Source organism: Onychomys torridus, chromosome 7 (assembly GCF_903995425.1).
Source record: "Onychomys torridus chromosome 7, mOncTor1.1, whole genome shotgun sequence".
Classification (NCBI taxonomy): Eukaryota; Metazoa; Chordata; class Mammalia; order Rodentia; family Cricetidae; genus Onychomys; species Onychomys torridus.
Window position 1 is genome coordinate 48,614,042 of NC_050449.1, and position 22,321 is coordinate 48,636,362.

Here is a 22,321-nt window from a genome sequence, read left to right on the forward strand (position 1 = left end):
CTGGAGAGATGTCAGGTGTCCTTTGCTATCACTCCCTCCCTGCCGTACTCCCTAGAGACAAGGTCTTTCACTGAACACAAAGCTCACCATTTCAGCTAGGCTAACTGGTTAGTGAGCTGGTACCCACTGTCTCCATCCCGACCCCAAACACTGGAGTCATGGACACATGCAGCAATGCCCAGGTCTTCTGTGGGTGTGGAAGATTCAAACTCATGTCCTCACGTTCACACAGCTAGGACTCTTACTCACTGAGCCACCTTTCCAGACCCCCCTCCCTTTATTTTTGGTGACAGGATCTCATTTTGTATGCCAGGCATGTCTAGAACTTGGCAATCTTCCTGTCTACATCTCCCAAGGGCTGGGGTCACAGGGACACACTAACACCCTCTCAGGTGCTGGGGTCACAGGCATGCACTAACACCCTCCCAGGTGCTGGGGTCACAGGAACACACTAATACCCTCTCAGGTGCTGGGGTCACAGGCATGCACTAACACCCTCCCAGGTGCTGGGGTCACAGGAACACACTAATACCCTCTCAGGTGCTGGGGTCACAGGCATGCACTAACACCCTCCCAGGTGCTGGGGTCACAGGGACACACTAATACCCTCTCAGGTGCTGGGGTCACAGGCATGCACTAACACCCTCCCAGGTGCTGGGGTCACAGGGACACACTAATACCCTCTCAGGTGCTGGGGTCACAGGCATGCACTAACACCTTCCCAAGTGCTGGGGTCACAGGCATGCACTAACACCCTCCCAGGTGCTGGGGTCACAGGGACACACTAACACCCTCCCAGGTGCTGGGGTCACAGGCATGCACTAACACCCTCCCAGGTGCTGGGGTCAAAGGGATACACTAACACCCTCCCAAGTGCTGGGGTCACAGGCATGCACTAACACCCTCCCAGGTGCTGGGGTCACAGGCATGCACTAACACCCTCCCAGGTGCTGGGGTCACAGGCATGTACTACCATGCCTGGCTTTAGTTACACTCTTCAAAGAACACCTTAAGCTCAGAAACACTGCACAAAGTCAGTAGACGACAGCACAAAGCCTGTGTCTAGAGCTCACGAGCAATAATGATCAGACTAATTCTGCCTGTGGGGTAGGAATGTGTTCCCACTGCTCAAGTTGTCATTAAAATTGGAAAAAGAGCTGAGGAGATAGGTCACTTGGCAAGGCACTTGCCTTGTGAGCATGAAGAGGCCCCGGATCTCAGCCCCAGAATCTGTGTCTTTAAAAGTTGTGTGTGGCACTGTGCCCTGGCTATTTGGGCACTGGGGAGGCAGAGGCAGGCGGATCTCTGTGGCCCTAGGCCAGGCAGCCGAGACCACTTAGTGAGTTCCAGGCCAAGCAAGGTAGACAACAGCTGGATAACGACAGCTGGTATTGTTCTCTTCCTTGCACACACATGTGCACAGACACAGACACATACAAAAAGAAAATATGTGATTTCAAGCACATTCTGTCTGACCTGAAAATTATTTTGAAATGTTATTTTATAAAACAAATGCTATTTTTAAATTAAATTTATATCCATTTTCTAAATGTTCAGGTTTCCATTGTCTAACTTTTATAACTTGCAAGAAAATTGTAAAATAAACTTATTAGAAAGGGTGAAAAACAATGCTTATGGACAATGTAAGCAACAGCACTCGGCTGGGTATGGTAGCACACACTTCCATCATAGCATCTGGGAGGTGGAGGTGAGGAAAATACACAGCCAAGGTCATTCTTGGCTGCATATATTGTCCACTCTTAAAAACACAGAGGAGGATATATTTATTGTTGAAATCTATACACTGTTGCTTTAATTTTCCTTCTTTCGTCTCACACACACCCTGAAGAGTCAGCTCCCTCTGGCCCATGGATGGAAGGCTCACTGTGAAATAACCCTAAGGTCTATATATCTACAGTTATCTTCGTTTCTCCCTCAATCTTGAAAGATGTTTTCACACCCCCCTCCAGAGATCGGGGCTGCCAGCCGCCTTCTCTCAGCCTACTGCCAACATCACCGCTGCCTTGCATCGCCCCGTGCCTCCTAAGTACTCAGTGCTCAGCTGGACGGACGGCTGGGTCTTTGAAGACCTGCTGTCTTTCCGTTAACATTTTCTCTTTAGAATCAAGATGCTGTGCTTTATGAGGCTATGCACATGTGTTTTTCTTTAATCTGCTTGACATTTGCTGAGTCTGTGGGTAACTTACAAATTCTGAAGATCTCAGCTATTATCCTCTTCAAACACAGCTTCTGCCTCAAGTCTTTTTTTCTCTCAAACTCCAGAAAAATAAAGGAGTTAGACGTAGTCACTTTGTTTGTCATGTTTATTGATCTTTCCTTAATACTTTACAGTTCTTTTTTCTTTTGGTTTGGGATATGTTTCGTTCATTCATCTCTCTCCCCGCTTCCTTCATCCCTCCCCTTACTGTTTCGAATCTGCTTAAAAACACAAACTAAACATAACATTGAACTAAATATATTGAATTTTTAAATGTTAATTTTTTTAACTTTTGTATTGGCCTTTGAAAAATCTGCTCTTTTGTAAACCTATTGTTTATTTTTTAATTTTAGATTTGTATTTTATTTTTGTGTATGAGTATTTTGCCTGCATGTATGTATATGTACTACTTGCATGCTGGTGCCCAAGGACTTCAGAAGAGAGGTCAGATCCCCTATAACTAGAGATATAGATGGTTGTGAGCCAACATGTGGGTGCTTAGAATCAAACCCAGTTTCTCTGTAAGAGCAACAAGTACTCTTAACCACTCTCCAGCTCCCATTTCTTTTTCACACATATTAAATATACTTATTTTATATCATGGGTTTGATTCTCCCCACAGAAGAATATTTTGAATATCTGATTCTACTCTTAGTGCTAGGATGAAATTTGGAGAATACATTTAAGCCATAGCAAACTCAGAGTTACTACAGCCAAATTTAGATTGTCAGGCTAATATTACACACAGTAGTTCATTAACCAATCACTATCAAATGAAAATTCTATTTCCAAATCATGAGTACAGTGACTAATGAGGGAATTAATCAGCTTGCCTCCCCCCTAGCACATTATACTGGAAAATGTGCTTTGTTAGAATCAGAAGAGATCATGATCCAGTTTTCCCAAGACCTGTTCTCATCAGCGGTGCCTCTCTTCCATGTCAGTGAGCGATCTTACACTGTGAGGTGCCCTTTAAGGTAAAGAAGGACAGTGGCTTCTTCAAGAGCTGATTTGCACTTGTTTCTGTCAATCACTTGAGAATATTGACAGTCTAGACTGCTTTATACACTTGACCTTTCCCCCACTTGACACCAGAAATACTGTGGCCTCAGAATGAAAACCCATCTAACATTTATGATCAGAGCTTTCTTTCTTTTCTTTTTGTCTTTGTTTTTTGAGGCAGGGTCTCTCTGAGTGGTAGAGGCTGGCCTTGACCACTAGCATGGGCTGCCACTCCTGGCTTTAGAGGTTTTTTTTTCAATGACCATCAATCTTTCTTATATAGTCTTCTGTTCTCATACCGACACGCCTATACTTTCTACCTTAAAGATAAGGCTTTGGGGCTTCTTTGTGTGTGTGTGTGTGTGTGTGTGTGTGTGTGTGTGAGAGAGAGAGAGAGAGAGAGAGTGTGTGTTTTCGAGACAGGGTTTCTCTGTGTAGCTTTGTGCCTTTCCTCAAACTCACTTTGGAAACCAGGCTGGCCTTGAACTCACAGAGATCTACCTGCCTCTGCCTCCCGAGTGCTGGGATTAAAGGTGTGTACCAACCACCACTACCGCCCGCCTGGGGCTTCTTTTTAAGATAGGGTTTCCTCTGGTACCCAGGCTTGTCTGGAACTCAGAGCAAACCTCCTGCCTCAGCCTCTCAAGTGTTAGGATTATAGGTGTAAGCCACTCTGCCTGGGCCAAAAGTTATCATTTAGCATGGTATAGGGTGCTTCAGATTAGAATTTTCCTCTTTTGTGCCAGGGTCTCACTCTATAAACCAGGCTGGCCTGAAACTCACTATATAACCCATGCTGGCCTTGAACTTACAGCCATCCTCCTGCCTCTGACTTTCAAGAACTGAAATTACAAACATCAGCCACTACATCTAGCATTAGATCAGAATATTCCTGAATTCTGCCTCCAGTCTGCAGAGCAACTGTGCTTTGCTCTTTTATGAAAATTTGTGTCTCAATGTCATGCAGTACATTTGGGATATAACATTGTTACCTTTACAAATTCAAAAGTTAGTAAAGGAATTCAGTTGCAACAAATGTAGCAATATTAAAGTTCTATGGATTAAAAAAAAAATTCACAAGTCACTCTTAGCAAGTCCCAGTGGAATGTTAGATTCCCCTATGAATTCTTTAGTCACTGCGTGAGACCTGCTTCTGGCTTTCTACCTTGCAGCATATGGGTGAGCTACATTTACTAACACTTTTTGTAATTGTGTAGGCCCGTGAAAGGGATTCTGTGAGAGTGTCTGTGTCACTTCTGGGACAGATCCTTTTGAGTGTGAGGCCCTCTGGAACCTTCCTTCCCTCTGGCAATGCAACCAACAGCACCTGTGGTGGCTGCTCTGTAGTCTGAGTCCTCATGACTTGGTTTAGCACAGCCATCTCCAATTGGTGTGCTAACACATGATGATTATATACTATGAATTAGAAAGCCTTTCTGTTGCTATATGACTGGGTAATTTATAAAGAACAGATGTTCATTTAACTTATGGTTCCAGATGCTGAGATGTCTAAGACTACAGCATTGACAATTGTTCAGCATCCCGTAAGGCCTGTCTAACTGGTCATGGCATGGCATTGGGTCTCACACTGTGAGACAGGACCAACAAGTCAGACAGAGCTCACTTGAATAGCTTCCGATGATAAATCCTTCATCTTCTATTGTGCATTAAAGGGCTCATTCCTTCATTCTGCCGAGCCCCTGTCACCCAAAGATCCAACATTTCACACACCATTAAGAGGGGACTTTTGGAACTTGTGTCTAATATATGACATTTTAAGAACAAATTCAAGTGACAGTGAGTTCGTTGATAGTTACTACAGTCAAAGCTAGAGGCCTTATTATACAAAGTAGCTCAATAACCAAGCAATTGAAGATGAAAATCTATTTCCAAGTCAACACTAGAGAGAATAATCAGAAATTAGAACTAGTCAAGCTGATCTTTTGGTGTATTTTGCCGGAAAACACATGTAGAGGGATAGAATAAGAATAGATCCAGTCTGGAGGCAGAGCCAGGCAGATCTCTGTGAGTTTGAGGCCAGCCTGGTCTACCAAGTGAGTTCCAGGACAGGTGCAAAGCCACACAGAAAAACCCTGTCTCAAAAAAAAAAAAAAAAAAAAAGAATAGATTATTCAGGGGTAAATTCCCAAGATGACTCATTTGATACTTTGCAACATGCTACTCTAAACTCAGTAGATTAAAATTTTCTCTCTCATGGTTTCTATTGGTTGACCACTGAGCTTTTCCCCACTCTGGGGGCCTCTGTATGACTGCAGGCAACCAGTAGATAACACAAGCTAACTAAAAGTTCCAACAAGGACATCTAGGGAGCCTCATTGAGATGGCCAGTAGTTGCTGCTGGGAGTCCAGCTGTGGCTCTTTCTTTTATCTGCTTAGGTTTCTTATAAGATTATGGATGATTCTAAGATGGAGCTTTTAGTCCATTTAAAGGCTGTGTTCTTAAGTGTATCATTTACCCAATACTCATGACTGGAGTAATCATATAGTGCCTGTCTAGAGAAATAACCTATTTCTTACCACAATTCAATGGCTTGAACCTAGAACCTCATGCCTGCCAGATAAGCACAGTATCATGGAACTACACAGCCCCAGCCTTAAAGGCTAACTCTTGCTGGTTGAGTGGCAAGGTCACACTGAGGAAGGGCACATGGGAGTGGCAGATCACACGGGAAACACAATCTGATGCAATGGGCTTGTAAGTTTTTGTATCTCAAGTACTCAGATGCAACAGTTATAAGATAAGATCTATTGGGTTGCTTAAATGATACTTTGAAATAAAACACATAATGCACATTTAAAAAGAGCCAAAGATCCTCCAAATTTTTAATCAGGGTTTATGAGATATTATTTTATCTACATGTTATTCTCAAGCCAACTTGGATTGTCTGATGATGACCATCATCAGTCCCATTTTCATAACCATATGAGAGTAACCAATGCATGTTTAATACTTATTAGTTAATACAAAATAACTACTAAACTTATTTTATATTTACTTTTTAAAAAAATTCAAAAACATTGAAGAGCAATAAAAAAGGAATCAATGCAAGTGATCTTGGATGTGTTTGGCCTTGCAACATGTCATTTTCCCCTTTTGTTTCTCTTAGAAGTTACCAGTTTCTCCAACTTAACTTTCAGCTTCTTTATCTGTCTCTCTAGATTTAAACAGCCAATGAATTTAGGGAATATTTCTACCTTGTTGGCTGCCATGTCCCTTATGCCTGACACATAAAATGCCAAAGAAAAGGCTGACACCAGACATCAGCCATGTGCCTTTAGCTTCTAAAGCCCTGCATGAGTCACTTAGCCTTTAATATTCAAAACTTATTTTTAAAAAACCTCACCCAAAGACTTGTGTGACATAAACATGATTTCTGTTCTGTAGTGAGTGTGGGTTCACCTAGCTTAGAGGCACCACAGCAAGTGATGACGTCCGTGATGAGGAACAAGCTGAGCTGCTTAAGATGCTTTTAAAATGACTCATTCATTTCTAACAAAATTGTATTAGAGAGAGAATGCCAGACATAAAGCAGTATCTGGAGAAACATCTAGAAGTAAAGAGTGTGCTGGTTACTTAGAGGCCGCTGCCTTGGGCATTACTTTCTTCTTTGTGAGGGTCTGTTCCCCTTCAGTTACCTGCACAGGAAGCAGAGTGCTGCGATGGTGAGCGTGATTAGGATCACCAGGGCCACCAAAGCTGCCGACAGGTTACTTTTGCTTTGGATGCTGGCACTGGGGAGAAAAACTTCTTCACAACGAGCTCCCGTATAGTTCTCAATGCACCTACAGGATAAAAGTTCAGGTAAAGATCGAATCTGTTCCATACACGACGTGGACAACACAAGGTCCCCAGCTCGAATGAAGGAAAAAGGCCTCTACTTCTCAGATGCGAATGTGGAGTAGACGGGCTTGACATGAAGCTCACAGAACCACGGGTACAGACAAAGGCGCTATTTACCCTTCTTCCTTCCCTTCCTTTCCTTCCTTTCTCTTCTTCCCTCCTTCCTTCCCTCCCTCCCTCCCTCCCTGAGTTCTTCAGCAGCTGAGAATCTAGAGGAATTGGGTGGTATTCAGATTCCATGTGCGGACAGCGTCCGTGCCTTCTGGCTTTGGCTTCTCTCCCTGACAACTTTTGCAGATGTGGCTTACCCTGCTGTTCCCGTTGTCCTCAACCCCCTGGCTCAAGTGATTCTCCTGCCTCAGCTTCCCAAGTAGCTGGGACTGCAGGTGCATGCCACCCGGGCTTAAAGTCTGCATCTTCAATGGTGTAACTGTCTGTCTATAACTTAAATTCATCTACAACTTATTATATTTTACACAGATGTGTAAATGAACGCAATTGTTCCTCAAAGTCATTGTTTCTTCCAAACCCAGAGTTGTTCAATATTACATTCCTTCCCTACCATTCAACAATGCCTTCTTGAATGTGTGTCAGCCTTGTATGACCAAGAGCACTTCTATTTTCCTTCAGAGACAACATGAAACAGCAAAGGATACCACAAAGAAGCAGTCTGGTGGAAGCAGCCAGCACCTTTCCCTGTTAACATGTTTAAAGGATTACTAGAACAAGAATTATGCTGTTTGGCATCCCATCAATTTATGGGAGAGTCAAATGTAAATAAAAATATTAGCTGGAAATGGTGGCACACATCTGGAGTCCCAGCACTTGGTCAGTGAAGCAGGAAGAGCAACTAAAATCTGAGGGATACTTGAGGAACTTTAGGCCAGCCCAGGCTGGAGTGTGAAACTCTATCTGAAAAAAACCTATTTTTTCCTTTTCAGTGTGAACATTTATTTATAAAGTAACTCAGGGAGTTATGTAAGAAATTCACAAAGTATATATAATAATAATGCTATGTAAAAAATTAGTGTGTATACATACACACACATGCATACATACTTTAAGCTATGTTTTAACCAAAAAAAAAGAGTGATTTTGCAAAATTAATTTTCCTCCTCACCTTTTTCCAGATTAGGCATGCATTTACAAATTTGTTCTCTCTGCCTCCCACATTATACTAATCAGGACAACAGGCCTAGACAATAAATGTGAACCAATGACTGGTTTTAACAACTAATGTGATAGGATAATTAATAGCCTACGTATAAATAAGAGAAAGAACATTGAGATTGAGCACACGGAGTGAATTTCAGTTGACCAAATAGCAGATGTTTTATGAGCCTCATGTCTCCCCAATGAAGCAGGTGGTTGCGGCTGTTGACTTCACAGGGGCTTTAGGCAATATAGTGGTTCTCTGAGACTACTACAAAGATCGGTTTGTGGACACAAGGCAAGGGGACAGAAGGACAAAAGAGGAGTGACAAACTGACACACCACGTGAGAGATATTTGGGGGAAAAACTTATAATTACTTACAGTGTAAACATTAAAATACTATTTTTCCTTGGGTTGGAGAGATGGCTCATTGGTTAAGAGCACTGGCTGCTCTTCCAGAGGTCCTGAGTTCAATTCCCAGTACTCATATGGAGGCTCACAACCATCTGTGCCTCCAGTGCTTGGGGATCTAATACCTTCTTTTGGCCTCTGCAGGCACCAGGCATGCACATGGTACAGATAGGCAGACATGTGAACAAATCACTCATACACGTAAAATAAATGAATGAGTAAAACATCCTTCAGAATACAATGTCATAAACTATGGCTCATAACACTGTATGAGGTCACATAACTTAGTGCATGGAGGTTATAAAAAATTTGGCAACAATAAAAGATTTCCGAACATGCAAAGATCCCAAACACAGTTTGTAGTTAAGCTGAATGTATGGTGATTCTGACAGGTTCGTGACCCCACAAGGCACATGTTCCTACAGCTTCGTTCTGAACACACCACACACACACTTTACATTGTGCATGTAGTCGCCATGCAACCCTGACAGATGCTGCCTGTTCCATGTCAGCTCTGATATAAGATCATTGTACATTATAAACTGCTGTGTTTTTCTGTGATACAAAGTAATTGCAGGAAACAGAGGCTTCCAGATTTCCCTACTGTTGTTACTTAGCATGAAAATACCAAAAGAATGTATCTTTGGGTTGTATTGCTAGAACGTTTGAATTTAAATTTGTTATTTAAGTTACTTTTTTATGAAAGGTAATTAAGTGAATTTTGGCTTGGGGTTAGGACAGAATTTCCAATCATTTCTGAAATGGCCCTATACATGCTTCTACTGTTCTGTACTGTGTATCTTGGTGAAGGAGGATTCTCTACACCGAGGATCAAAGTTGCCATCAGTTATGAAAAGTGCTAAAGATGCTTCATGGCATTCAGTATCAAATACCCAGCCAAGACTTAATTCTTTCTGTAAAATTAAGTAAGCACAAGCATCTCATTAATATGTAAATTTGCTTTAATCAGTGACAAATGGAAAAATTATTTTAGCAAAGAATAGTTTTGAAGTACAAATTCTTGGTGTGCATTACAATTTTATATACTTATCTATGGGGGTCAGGAAGAAATGTCTTAGGTGAAAAGGGGCAGTGGGCGGGAGAAGTTGATGAGGCTCTACCCTAGAGAGTAACCCAGCAGACCCATTACATCCAACACACACAGTTCAAAACACAGAGAAGAGGTAGGTTTCCGAGAGATAAGACTCTGCTCCAAAAGTTGCTCTAGAGGTATGAAAATACAATAAAAACTCCCTCACGATTTCCTTAAAATTATTTTGTATTTAAGTAGAATTCAGTTAACATGTATACCTTACAGAAGATTTAAAAAAGAAAAGAAAATTTTAGCTGCTGAAAGGAAGCCCTATACAGTCTGGGAATGACATGTGTAGAAGTTCAGTCAGTGGACGAAGATTGAAGGAAACAGAAAAGTCACAAGAGAGAAGCAACAGATGTTCTCCACCATCCACATCTGGGGAGAAGGCAAAACACTGATGGGAAATTTAAGCAAAACATCATCAAGGAAAGAAACCTTGTTATTCTTCACCTCGTTAAATGAGAACCCTGAGAAAGGCAGAGACACACTGCACTGCTTTGCTAACCTACACGTGAATTTTATTTTTCCAGATATTTGTCATATAAGCCAGGGAACACTGCTCTCAAAGCTCTGGCTAACTTATGAAAATGCTATGGCCTCGGTTACAACACAAATGTTAGATTTCAAGCAAGTATGAGTCGAAGAGAGTGGAATGGAGACACAGCGGCTCGGAGTAGAGCTAAGTGTGAGCTGAAGAAAAACACAGGTCAAGGGTTACAATAGTGTTTGCACAGAGCTAAGCAGCCTCTTTCTTTATGGAAGTAACTCTTGCCAAAGTATTCCTGGGGTTCACTTCTGTATAGGCTGCCAAGTACCAAGAGGTTGTGCCATCTAGTCTAATAAACACCGAGTGCTCAAACACTTTCCTGGAATTGAAGATGAACGCCAGAATGGGTACAAATGCCCAGTGACGTGAGACCCTTCCAAACTCAGATTCCACACTGAACAGTGGTCTTCTAGATTACCAAGAGTTTCGCTGTAAGCACGGAAGCCATGTTTAATGCACTAGACATGAGAAAGTTCATCTGTGAACTACCACACATTTTATAGTGTTCAGGGAAAATTGTCATGATACTGAAGGTCTTCAGCAAGAGTAAAGGAACCAGACTTACTTGTGAGACTGACACGGGAGGATTAGTGTGAGTTCAAGGCCAGCCTGGGATATTTGGGGGTGACCCTTTTTCAGGACAAAACAAACACAAATAAAAAGCACCGAGAAGCTGTAGATCGTGAACAGAGCTGCTCTGTTCCAGACACTGAACTCTGGACTTCAGGCTAGAAAAAGCTAGTTCCCTGACCCTGCCGTCCTGCTCGCCATGTATGGCACTTAAGCTTCATGATTTTTTAAAGTATTTATTTTACATCCCAACCACAGTTCCCCTGCTCTTCTCTCCTCCAGTCGCTCCCCCCACCTCCCCTCTGACCCCCTCCACTCCTCCTCCGTTTCTGTCTCACTTAAACTTTCAAACACAAAATCAAAGTAACATCTCCTGCCTTAATTACTTCATTTGGCAGTTTTCACAGTCCAACAAGACCTCCAGCAAAGCCATAGGGCAGCATCCAGGTCAAAGAGGAACGCAGATGATCCCTTTACAAAAGCCACATTTACACCAATGCTGGACTCCAGGTAGAAGAAGCTAGGAGCACAGCTGTCCATAAACACACGTGCCAGAAGCAAAACACAAGTACCATGTTCTAAGAGTCACTAACAAAGGAAGACTCAACACTAATGCCATGTCACTTGGACTGAGATATCCTGGAAGAAAAACTTCTAACACTCTGCCCTCCCTTCACCAACACTGGGACCCCCCCCCAGAGCTGACTGACCCCGCTTCACCAACACTGAGACCCCTCAGAGCTGGCTGACCCTACCTCACCAACACTGGGACCCCCCAGAGCTGACCCCACTTCACCAACACTGGGACCCCCCAGAGCTGAGCCCACTTCACCAACACTGGGACCCCCCAGAGCTGAGCCCACTTCACCAACACTGGGACCCCCCAGAGCTGAGCCCACTTCACCAACACTGGGACCTCCCAGAGCTGACCTCACTTCACCAACACTGGGACCCCCCAGAGCTGACCCCACTTCACCTACACTGGGACCCCTCAGAGCTGAGCCCACTTCACCAACACTGGGACCCCCGAGAGCTGACCCCACTTCACCAACACTGGGACCCCCCCAGAGCTGAGCCCACTTCAACACTCTATGACAGTCCAAGTGCAGCCTGAAACTCATGAAAAATGAGAACAAACAAAAACCAAAATCTTTATAAGAGTTCAAGAAACTACTGACAGCATGGCGTGGGTCCACTTAGTTCATGGCTGTATGATACACAAACACATCCTGTACAATGGCAGCCGGATCTGTCCAGGCCAAGAATTCAGAGATGACTGGCCTGCAATCTTTGCCTCTTCCATTACCTGGTACCACGGATGCCTTAAACAGTTACTTGCTTGATCACACCTGGAGATAGTTAGCCAATACCCTCTCTTGTAAAAATAGCTGTTTATGTCAAATGTGTAGCCTTTGCACTGTTAAGTACTGGTAATTATGAGCACTTCAAGTGGGTTAGCCCAATTTTAGTCGAGCTAAAAAGCAAATCAGATTCTTTCAGGATTTAGTGTTAGGCAGCTAACTCACATGTGGAATGCATAGAAATGGCAACACAGGCCACACAGGGAACCATCATGTGTGCCATCGGGTAAGTTACTGCTTATAGATTTATAAGATTCGGTTTAAGTAAACCATGGAAAATTTCAAATATTTGCTTAAAGTAGCTAAAGCCCAATAAAATACAGAAGTGCTGTGAGCAAGCCATAGGCTGTAAACACAACCTTCATCCCGGAGTGCGCACAGGCCAGTTTGCTCTGGTGAACTCTGGGAGAAGGTCCTACCCCATGCTTCCCATGAGTCCTGAGATGAAACTCTGTGGTTTGTGAGCTTTCATAATGGTGCCATCTTTCTCCATGCTGACAAGACAATTCCCTGAAGTCTCCATCACTATCCTCCCTATTTTGCTAACCTCAAAAATATGATCAGGGAGAAAATTCTAAAAGTGCCCCCCCCCCAATACAAATAAAGTGTGTGTTGTTTTTTTTTTAAAGGTCAGAAGATAAAGTAAAACTAAAAATAAAAAAGTCGCATACCAGGCATGGTGGCACTCGCCTGCAATAGTATCATTCAGGATGGGGGAGGGGTAAAGAGTTCAAGGGCAGGGCTGGAGATGGCTTAGCAGAGGCGGGAGCTGCTCTTCCAGAGGACCCGGTTAGAATACTGCACCCACACCCATCTGTAACTACAGTTCAGGGGAATCTGATGCCCTCTTCTGGCTTCCTCAGGCACTGCACATGTTATACTGGACGCTGATAAAACACCCACGCATAAAATAGAGAGGGAGGGAGAGAGGGAGGGAGAGAGGGAGAGGGAGAGGGAGGGGAGAGGGAGGGAGGGAGAGAGGGAGGGAGGGAGAGAGGAGAGAGAGAGGGAGGGGAGAGGGAAAGGGAAAGCACCTGTGTTAGTTCAAGGGTAGCTTCAGCAACACTGGGAAGTTTGAGGCCATCCTGGGCTACATAGATTCAGTCTCAAAAAATATGTGTATACTTTTCATCACTTATATCTTGGAGATTATATATATATAATACATAGATGTGTATATGTGAAGCATTTATATATAAAATTGTTGTCACTTTTTCCTTTAAGTAATATTTTCAGTATATGTAAACTATATTTAAATATAAATAATATATAAGTGGGCCTTCCAACTATAGAGATTCTCCCCTGTTTGTGTCTTTTAAGGGCTCATTAAAACCACCAAGTAAGGACATCTGGAGAGACTGGCGTCCTGAAACCACGGTTTTAAAAGCACGCTGTTCATGCTGGCACCTTACCTTCCCAGGCTGCAGGGAAAATCCTATGACCCAACTTGGAATAAGACCAAGAGAAGCCAGCATCAGTTCACTTCCTGACAAAAGAAGTTGAGCATTAGATCTCTGTAAAAGTCACAGCCACTAGCGTTTCTGTGTAGAAATGAAGTCTTATAGATGAGAATGGACTTTTTTCCCCTGTACTCCAAAGGAGATGGTGGATGATAAACAGTTACCCAAGGGATAATCAAAATCCAGATGCCAACACATAATTGTATCAACTCCATTATGCAACAATAAGAAAAAAAATGAAAGCAAGGCCTGCCCACACTGCCTTCCCCCAGCCCTCAGCCTTCAGGGAGCAGCGGGATGCCTCCAGTGGGCTAAGTGGTGATTTCAGCTCTTCCTGAGGCAAACCAGGAAGACAAACGCAGCCCGCAAAGGTGATAGAGCTAGGGAGCTGGCGCGTGCACATTGCTTCTCAGTCACAGCTTGCAGTGTGAGAGAAGCGTTGTCAAAGTCGGAGGGTCAGGAGAGTTATGCTCTTGAGTTTCGTTCTAAACGCTGAGGTCGAGAGAGACGCATCCGTTGTTTCTGCTGAGAGCACTAATGAGGGAGTCTATAATCAGAAGTAAGGTTACTAAAATAAAAAGCATTAACAGAATGCATAAACGGAGTGGCTGCTGGACACATTTGCATCTGTCCTATTATAAGCGCCCAGGCTGTTATTTCTGCGCCATTAAGGTGTTCTGAAGATCAACCTCATTCCAGATGTTTAATAAAGCTTACAGCATAGTGTCAAAGATTAAAGCAAAAAGGACATTGCTGTATTTAATATCAGAGGCATTTTTGAATTTTTTTCCTTGAAATATAACCTTCTCCTAAATTTAGAGCCGCAAAGGCCAAATCTTATCTAAGAACCAGCCTATCTTAAGAACTGACCTCAAGCAAACCTTAACATTTTCTGTGGTTAATAAAGTGACTCACAGAATTCTGAAGTTCCCTTTGGAAAGAATTTGATAGAACACAGGGTGGTGTGTTTGTCTGATTGAGAATGGCCCCCGTAGGCTCATGTATTTGAATGCTCAGTCATCAGGAAGGGGCACTGCTAGAGAGGGTTAGTAGGCGTGGCTTTGTTAGGGTAGATGTGGCCTTGTTGGAAGAAGTGCGTCACTAGGGGTGGGCTTTGAGATTTCAGAAGCCCAACCCAAGCCCAGTGTCTCTCTCTCTTCCTGCTGCCCACTGATCCAGATGTGGACCTCTCAGGTACTTCTGCAGTACCAGGCCTGTCTTCATACTGCCATGCTCCCCACGATGATAACAGACTAAACATCTGAAACTATAAGCAAGCCCCAATTAAATTCCTTCTTTTATAAGAGTGGCTGTGCCCTCCTCACAGAAACAGAACACTGACTAAGTCAGGTCCAGCAACCTACACTTAAATGAGATGATCAGTCAAATTCAGCAGCACAATGGAGGTAGGCTTCTTCGTCTTATTTCCAGATAACATGCCTTCCACAGATTACACGTTTGTTCTCTTCCATCTCCTAACCAGACCTCAGTCTGTACAATCACATGACAAATGGTTTCTACCTGCCCGAGAACAGCATCACTACTGCTACAGGTGGGAAAAAGAGCTCAGGCTAAGTCACAAAAGCAGGAAGCTGCTCTGGTTGGATCTTGTGGGCACGTGAGCAATCTGCTCTTTGGCAGAGTCCTGGTGAAACCAGAGCTTACTAAGTCCCAGTGGGTAACTGTTCCACCAGATAACGCTTCACCAAGTTAACTTCCCCCAATCACAAAGCTGAACACCATGTACTGGTTGGCTCTGAGGTGATCTCTGGACAGGTTATAAGACTGAGGGGAAAGCAGGGCGGCCCCTAGGGCCTGGCCCCGGTCGTGATGCAGGCACAGGTGCAGACAAACCTCTCCTCCACTCCTGCTGCTTCAACTCAGAATGCTCTGGTAGGAAGTTCTACTTGGCTGCCTTTGTATCTAAATGGACCAAGATGCCGAAGGCTAGAAGGCTCCTGTCTAGATTGTTCTTCAGGAAAAGACTTTGACATCAACCACAAAACAGGTTCCCAGGTCCATGGCAGACATCCTTCCTGAGACCTACACTCCCACCTTTAGCTATTTTACAACTCTAAATTGCAAGCCTTAGCAGAATGCAAATACATTTTGCTTGGTATACAATGACAGTTTGTTGCATGGGTCCACATCAATTTCATGTCAATTCACATGTGTACACATTATTTAATTTTCCTCTGAGTCAGTGGCAACAACTCCTGGTCTCTTTGTAAATAAGCAGTTCCTCAAATACACCTCTGACCCATGCTCATTTTTTATTTATGAAAATCTGGTTTTTCTCTTTTTATAAATTTTAGAACTTTTAGAGTCTATTCATTGAAATGCTCAGTAGACTTGTTGGGTAGAGTGGGATGAATGGAGGTACTGGGAAGCCTGCACACCGGGCCTTATATGCCCGGAAGCCTGCACACCGGGCCTGTGTGCTGGGCATCTTCTCCCAGTACTCAGAGAAGAACCGAAGGGAGCAGAGCTTCAGATCTGCTGGTTCCCTCATATTCTGGACTTCACATTCTCTGTCACTTATTTTTGGGGGTCTCGTTGTTAGCTGTTGTGGTTCATCTGTGCTAACAGTTTGCTTCCTGTTAGTAAGATCATGACGAAGGCCCTGGCTGGACTATCCAAACATACGAGCATGTGACTGATACTCAAGATTATCTTTACTGGGAGAGAGAATGATGACATGAGGATGACATATCTATCCACAGAGGAGACTCTTAGAGTATAACATCTCTCACTCAAGGAACTCTGTTTTGCCTGATATATTTACTAAACAGCACTAAAAGTCCATTGTAGGAAAGAAATATACCTAATATTCTAATATCTTTTTTTTCCCCAGAGCTGAGGATCGAACCCAGGGCCTTGCGCTTGTTAGGCAAGTGCTCTACCACTGAGCTAAATCCCCAACCCCATAATATCTTAAATATAATGAACTTAAGGAAATTATTCTCATCAAAACCAAGGAACATTTTAAGAACTCAAGTTATATTAATAGATCTTTGTTAAGTAAGATTAGCTTAATTTTGAAGTAATAAAAATAGATTGTCTTTTCTCTGATTTAGAATATTGAGTATAGCATACATATGTCTTATTTGAATTAGGTCTGTTTTCTCCAAACTTATATGGGTTCACTGATCAAATAAGCTATTGCCCCTTAAATATTGTTAAAAATTTTTAAGAATGTAAAACTATTCAACTGCATCACTATTTTCACGTTTTACTTGCCTGACATCAAGTGCCTTTACCCCTGAGACATCTCACTGGACTCTCTCTTTTGTTTTTGATGGGGCTCATTCTAAATTTTCTCTTTTTCCCTTTAGGTGATGCTACAGATAAAACTCAGAGCATCCTGCATGCTGAGCAGGTTCTCATCACTGAGCTGTACCCTCAGCACAACACACATCCTTTATACAACCCACTGAAGAGGCAAAACCTTAATACAAATCCCTTATTCATTTGCTTACTTGTTTGTTTATTTGGTTTTTCTTAAGATAGGGTTTCACTGTGTAGCCTGGCTTTCCTGGAACTCACTCTGTAGCCAGGCTGGCCTTGAATTCACAGATCCACCTGCTTCTGAGTGCCAGGATTAAAGGCATGTGGGGCTGGGCGGGGGTGGTGGTGGCAAGTTCCAGGAGGATAAAGGCACTTGCTGGCAAGCCTGATGTCCCGAGTTCCATCCCCAGAACCTGTGTGGTGGAAGCAGAGAAGCAGCGCCTCCATGCTGTCTCCTGATCCCCATACAGAAGCTTTACACCCGGATGTACTCACATACCCACACACATATAACATAAAGAAATGTTTAAAAAAATTAAAATTTTAAAAGGATGTGTGTAGAGGTAGATGTAGGGTGTGTAATGCGTGTGTTTGTGACTTGTGCACATCTACTAAATTGCCTCTTATGCTAGACAGTTCCAAATGACCCTGAACCTAGTTTTCCTTGTGAAATCAGTTATTTGGTTAAAAGTTATAGCTGATGTGAGCAGGGAGACTATACCAGGAATAATTTTGACAGAAACTCGCAGGAGTGCATGCACTTCTGTTTTTAAAGAAGTTTTGAAAATAGCAGTTCTCAGCTTTTTTACCTCAAAGCCAATGGTGGCAGACTCAGAACAGCTGGTATTGGAAACTGAAACACAATGAAGAACGGTTACTGATTCATTTGAAATAAGAATGATGAATACGGGGGCTGGAGAGATGGCTCAGAGGTTAAGAGCACCGACTGCTCTTCCAGAGGTCCTGAGTTCAATTCCCAGCAACCACATGGTGGCTCAAAACCATCTGTAATGAGATCTGGCGCCCTCTTCTGTATACATAATAAATAAGTCTTTAAAAAAAAAGATTAAAAAAATGATGACTACACATATAAATAAAACCTCAGCGTTAATTACTGAACTACTGCTGCCTGAGGCTCACTGAAGTGTTTTCAGACTACGAAAAGATTTGTTTAGGGAATTTCTTTTTTGTATCATATGAAGTGTGTTCTCAGTTCTCAGTACGCTGATGGCCGGGTTTTCAGAATGGATGACACGTTGTCTGTCTTCTTAGGGACCAGCCCAGAAAGCAGTGACTCAGCATCTACCTAGCATGCTTTTCTGTGCTTACTGCTGAATTTTACATTCTGGATTATTTATGGGAAGAGAAAAATTAACTCAAGAAGAAGGGAGGGAGAAGAGGAGGAGGCAGTGACTAAGCCTCTTTGTAACTGTCACTTTCTACTTTTATTTTAAATGTTTGTTGTCCCTTTGAGGAAAGAGACATCTAAGAACTCTGTCTCAGGCACCTGTGACATTAAAGCCAAGTACCCCAATCTCCTCACTAAGTTTCAAATTTTGATTTCCCAAAATTGATTCTCGAATACAAAAAAAAAAACCCAACAAAATATCATTTATACCTAAAAAATACCTCTTAAAAATCATTGTCATTTACATCATTATTAAAATAAAGATGGAAGTTAGAATAGGAACACATCAAGTTAAAGTCTCTAGATACTCTCGGAGATTTCTCAACATACTCTATTCCATATGTTTGTGCATTTGCTTGTTTGTTTTAAGATGGGATCATGCCTTTCTTGAACACCTGGGCTAGAATGACCCTCCTGTCCCCACTTCCTGAGTAGCTATGGTCCCAAGCATGAACCATCATGCCCAGCTACCATGAAAGGTTTTAAATACAGATAAACTCATGTGAACTAGTTACACAATACACTCCAGTAAGGATTTTGCCCTTATCCATTGTGATATTATTGGTTATAGGAGGCCATTATCTGCCATCTAAAAGTCTCGTGTTTCTTTTCTTGTGTATGGTATATGTGTGTGCATATGTTCATGTGCCTGGGCACATGTGTGCACAGGCCAGAGGTTGGTGTTGGATGCCTTTCTTTAATCACTCTCCATTGTATTTTCTGAATGTGGAGGAGCTCATCAATTAGGCTAGAGTGATCAGGCAGTGAGTTCCCAGGATCCTTTTCTCTCTGTCTCCCCAGCACTAGGATTACAGATACCTGACTTTTTACCTGGGTACCTAGAGAGACAGTAAAGTACATTGTAAGCATTCTACTCTGAGCCATCTCCAACCCAGTTTCTGTTTTAATCTGATGCTTGGCCGAGGCTCTGAGTCACACAGGAAATAAATGACAGGTACAGCTTAATTCTTCAAAGAGTAGATTCTTGGGAACAAGATTCTAAGATGATCAGTATTTATAGAACATTCTCTCAGAACCAATGGGCTGAGTCAGGGTTTCCCAGGATCCACTGCACTTTAGAAGTAGACAGCTTAGGAAAGCAGAATGGTAACCCCAAGTCGTGAAGAGCATGGACAGCATGACCAGTGAGGGGCAATTGTGGTAGACACTTGGTTAGATTACTGTTAAGATTTTAATGCAATATTCTTTTTATATTAAAAAAAAATATCTTTTTTCAGAAGGTATTCATATCCTGCAAAATTTGATAAACATTGATTTTATAAGATAAAACTGAATACTTGAATTACCTGATTTTGAGCTGAATTATCTAATGTCTGTTCCTATAGAACTACAGTTTTTAATTGCAGATCTCACATCCAACCAAGCCTACTCAGTACAAATGACCTGGTCCCTGGCTGACAGGCCCTGAAGCGAAGAATGTCCTTGGCTACCAGGCTGAGACTCTCAGGAAACTAGGTGATTCCAAGACAAGAAGAATTCACTTACATTTCAGTACTGCCTGTGAAATCTGGGGGATAGTTTGGTGTGGTTTCTTGACCTCACGACAGCCAAGAGGCCTTTGGAACTCCGTGCCAAGACTCCTTATGAAATATTTCAGAGTAAAGGGAATGTTGTAACTTCCTAGATTCAGTACTGAGTGGCTAAGGCTCTCAGTGGTATCAACATGTCCTCACTCACAGCAGCCTGCACCAGAATGTCTATGACCAAGAGTAACAGCATCACAGCACAGGCTGTGATCCCAGCTACCGGAAATGACTATAGAAAGAGGATCACAAGTTCAAGGCTAGCCTGACCTGGGCAAATTATCAAAAACCCATCTCAAAATAAAGAGGTTTACTTTTTAATTTTTAAAACAGAAACAAAAAGCCTGGGTTGGAGAAATGGCTCAGCAGCTAAGAGCATTGGCTGCTCTTGCAGAGGACCCAGGTTCAGTTCTCAGGACCTATGTGGTAGCTCACAACCATATATAATTCCAGTTTCAGGGGGTATGGCATGCTTGTGGTGTATATACAGTCTTACAGACAAAATATCCATTCACATAAAAATTTTTAAAATCTAAAAGTAAATCTTTTAAAAAGCTTCTTAAAATATGCAAAAATAGGGTTGGGAATTTAGCTCAGTGGTAGAGCGCTTGCCTAGCAAGTGCGAGGCCCTAGGTTCGATCCTCAGCTCAAAAAAAATATGCAAAAATTAAACACTGGAAACCCAAATCATCGAATCAATGAATGGGCTGATGAACTGAAGAGATAACTCAGAAGAAGGTGCACAGATAGTCAGTAAGAACTCAACAAGTGTTCAACATCCTTAAACCATCAGGGAAATGCAAATTACAGCTGCTTTGAGCTCAGATGTCAAGACAACAACTGATGGCACACCCCGATGAGGGTGTGGGGAAGGCGTTCTTGTCCACTGCTGCTCAAAGTGTAGCCCATGTGGCCACCATAGAGTCAGCAGGAGGGGCCTAAGAAACCGCAAATACAACTTCCGTACACTCTCTCAGCCATACCACTCCTGGACACATGCCTGAAAACGATGTACAAAGATACATGCATATTCATTCCATTGCTACATTATTCACAGTAGCAAGGCAATAAAATCAGTTTAGATGACAGGCAACAGCAGACGGACAGACAAAACAAAGTACATACACACAATGGAATTTTGAGCAGCTGCAAAGAAAATGACATCATGACATTTGCAGGAAAGTAAATGGAACTGGAAATAATTACATTAATCAAAACATGTCAGATCTAGAAAGTTAAATAACATAAGTGTTCTCTTATATGCAGAACCTAGATTTATGTGTATCTATTAGCAAACATTTGTGTGTGTGCATGCGTGCACTTGCTCACGTGCATGCATGGGGGAGGGATTCTGAGAGAAGAGAATTCACGTGACAGGAAAGAAGAACAGGGCTAAGTGAGAAGAAAGGGGAGCAGCCAGAGACAGCTCAGGAGATAGCAGTGAAGAGAGGAACACAGAGAAAAAAGTACAAAACATATGTATAAGGATGGGAGAGCAAAACCTATGACTCTGCCAACCTAAAAAAAATTAATAATTTAAAAACAGCAAAGGAGTTTGGCTGATAAAGACACTGCCAACCATGACAACCTAGTTAGTTCCCAGGAACCCATATGGGAAAAGGAGACAGCTGACTCCTGCCTGTTGTCTCCATCCATGTGCCATGACATCTGTGTGTGGGTGCACACACATGATACATGCACACACAAACAAAAACATACCAGCATACACACACACACACACACACACACACACACACACACGAACACACAGGTGTGCACACACATGGGAACACACATACTTGCACACATGTGCACGTGTGGGCACACACACACACACACATACACTCTAAATGTAATTAAAGGGGATAGGGATATACCTCAGAAGACACGCACATGTAAACAAGGCCCTAAATTCAATCTGCAGTACTAAAAAAAATAAACAACTTTTGAGATTACTATAATCATGAACAAGAAGTTTATAAAAATTATGAAAGGATTTGGAATGGGTAAAAACAACAACAAAGATAAAAAGATGCCTGGGAGCTGGGCGTAGTAGTGCACACTGATAATCCCAGCATTTGGGAGGCTGATGGATGAGGACCAAGAGAGTTCAAAACCAGCCTGAGCTGTAATCAAGTACACAGGAACTCTCACAGGAAGTACCAGGTGTCGGCGGGATGGGCTAAGGGAGGCTGCTCAGTGTGGTAGTTCACAAGTCTGGAATTGTAGACAGTGTGTACCATTGCAACTGACTCTTTTCTACAGAAACACAAATAAATTTTACATGGTGGGACACAAATGATTAGTGACTTGCAAGTATTGATCAACTGTGTATCTATTTATAAGTTCTTTTCAGAATTCCTAGTATTTCTACATGTATTTGCTGCTTGGATTTTTGAG

General features: G+C 42.6%; 1 protein-coding gene across 1 annotated transcript in view; it reads right to left on the bottom strand.

Moving 5' to 3' along the window:
* The window catches only part of Nrg4 (neuregulin 4), a 71,165-nt gene that overhangs the window by 23,228 nt on the left and 25,616 nt on the right, over positions 1–22,321 (bottom strand). Inside the window, exon 3 of the mRNA XM_036191883.1 lies at positions 6,878–7,024. Coding sequence (XP_036047776.1) covers positions 6,878–7,024 — 147 coding nt within the window. The remainder of the gene's footprint in view (positions 1–6,877; positions 7,025–22,321) is intronic.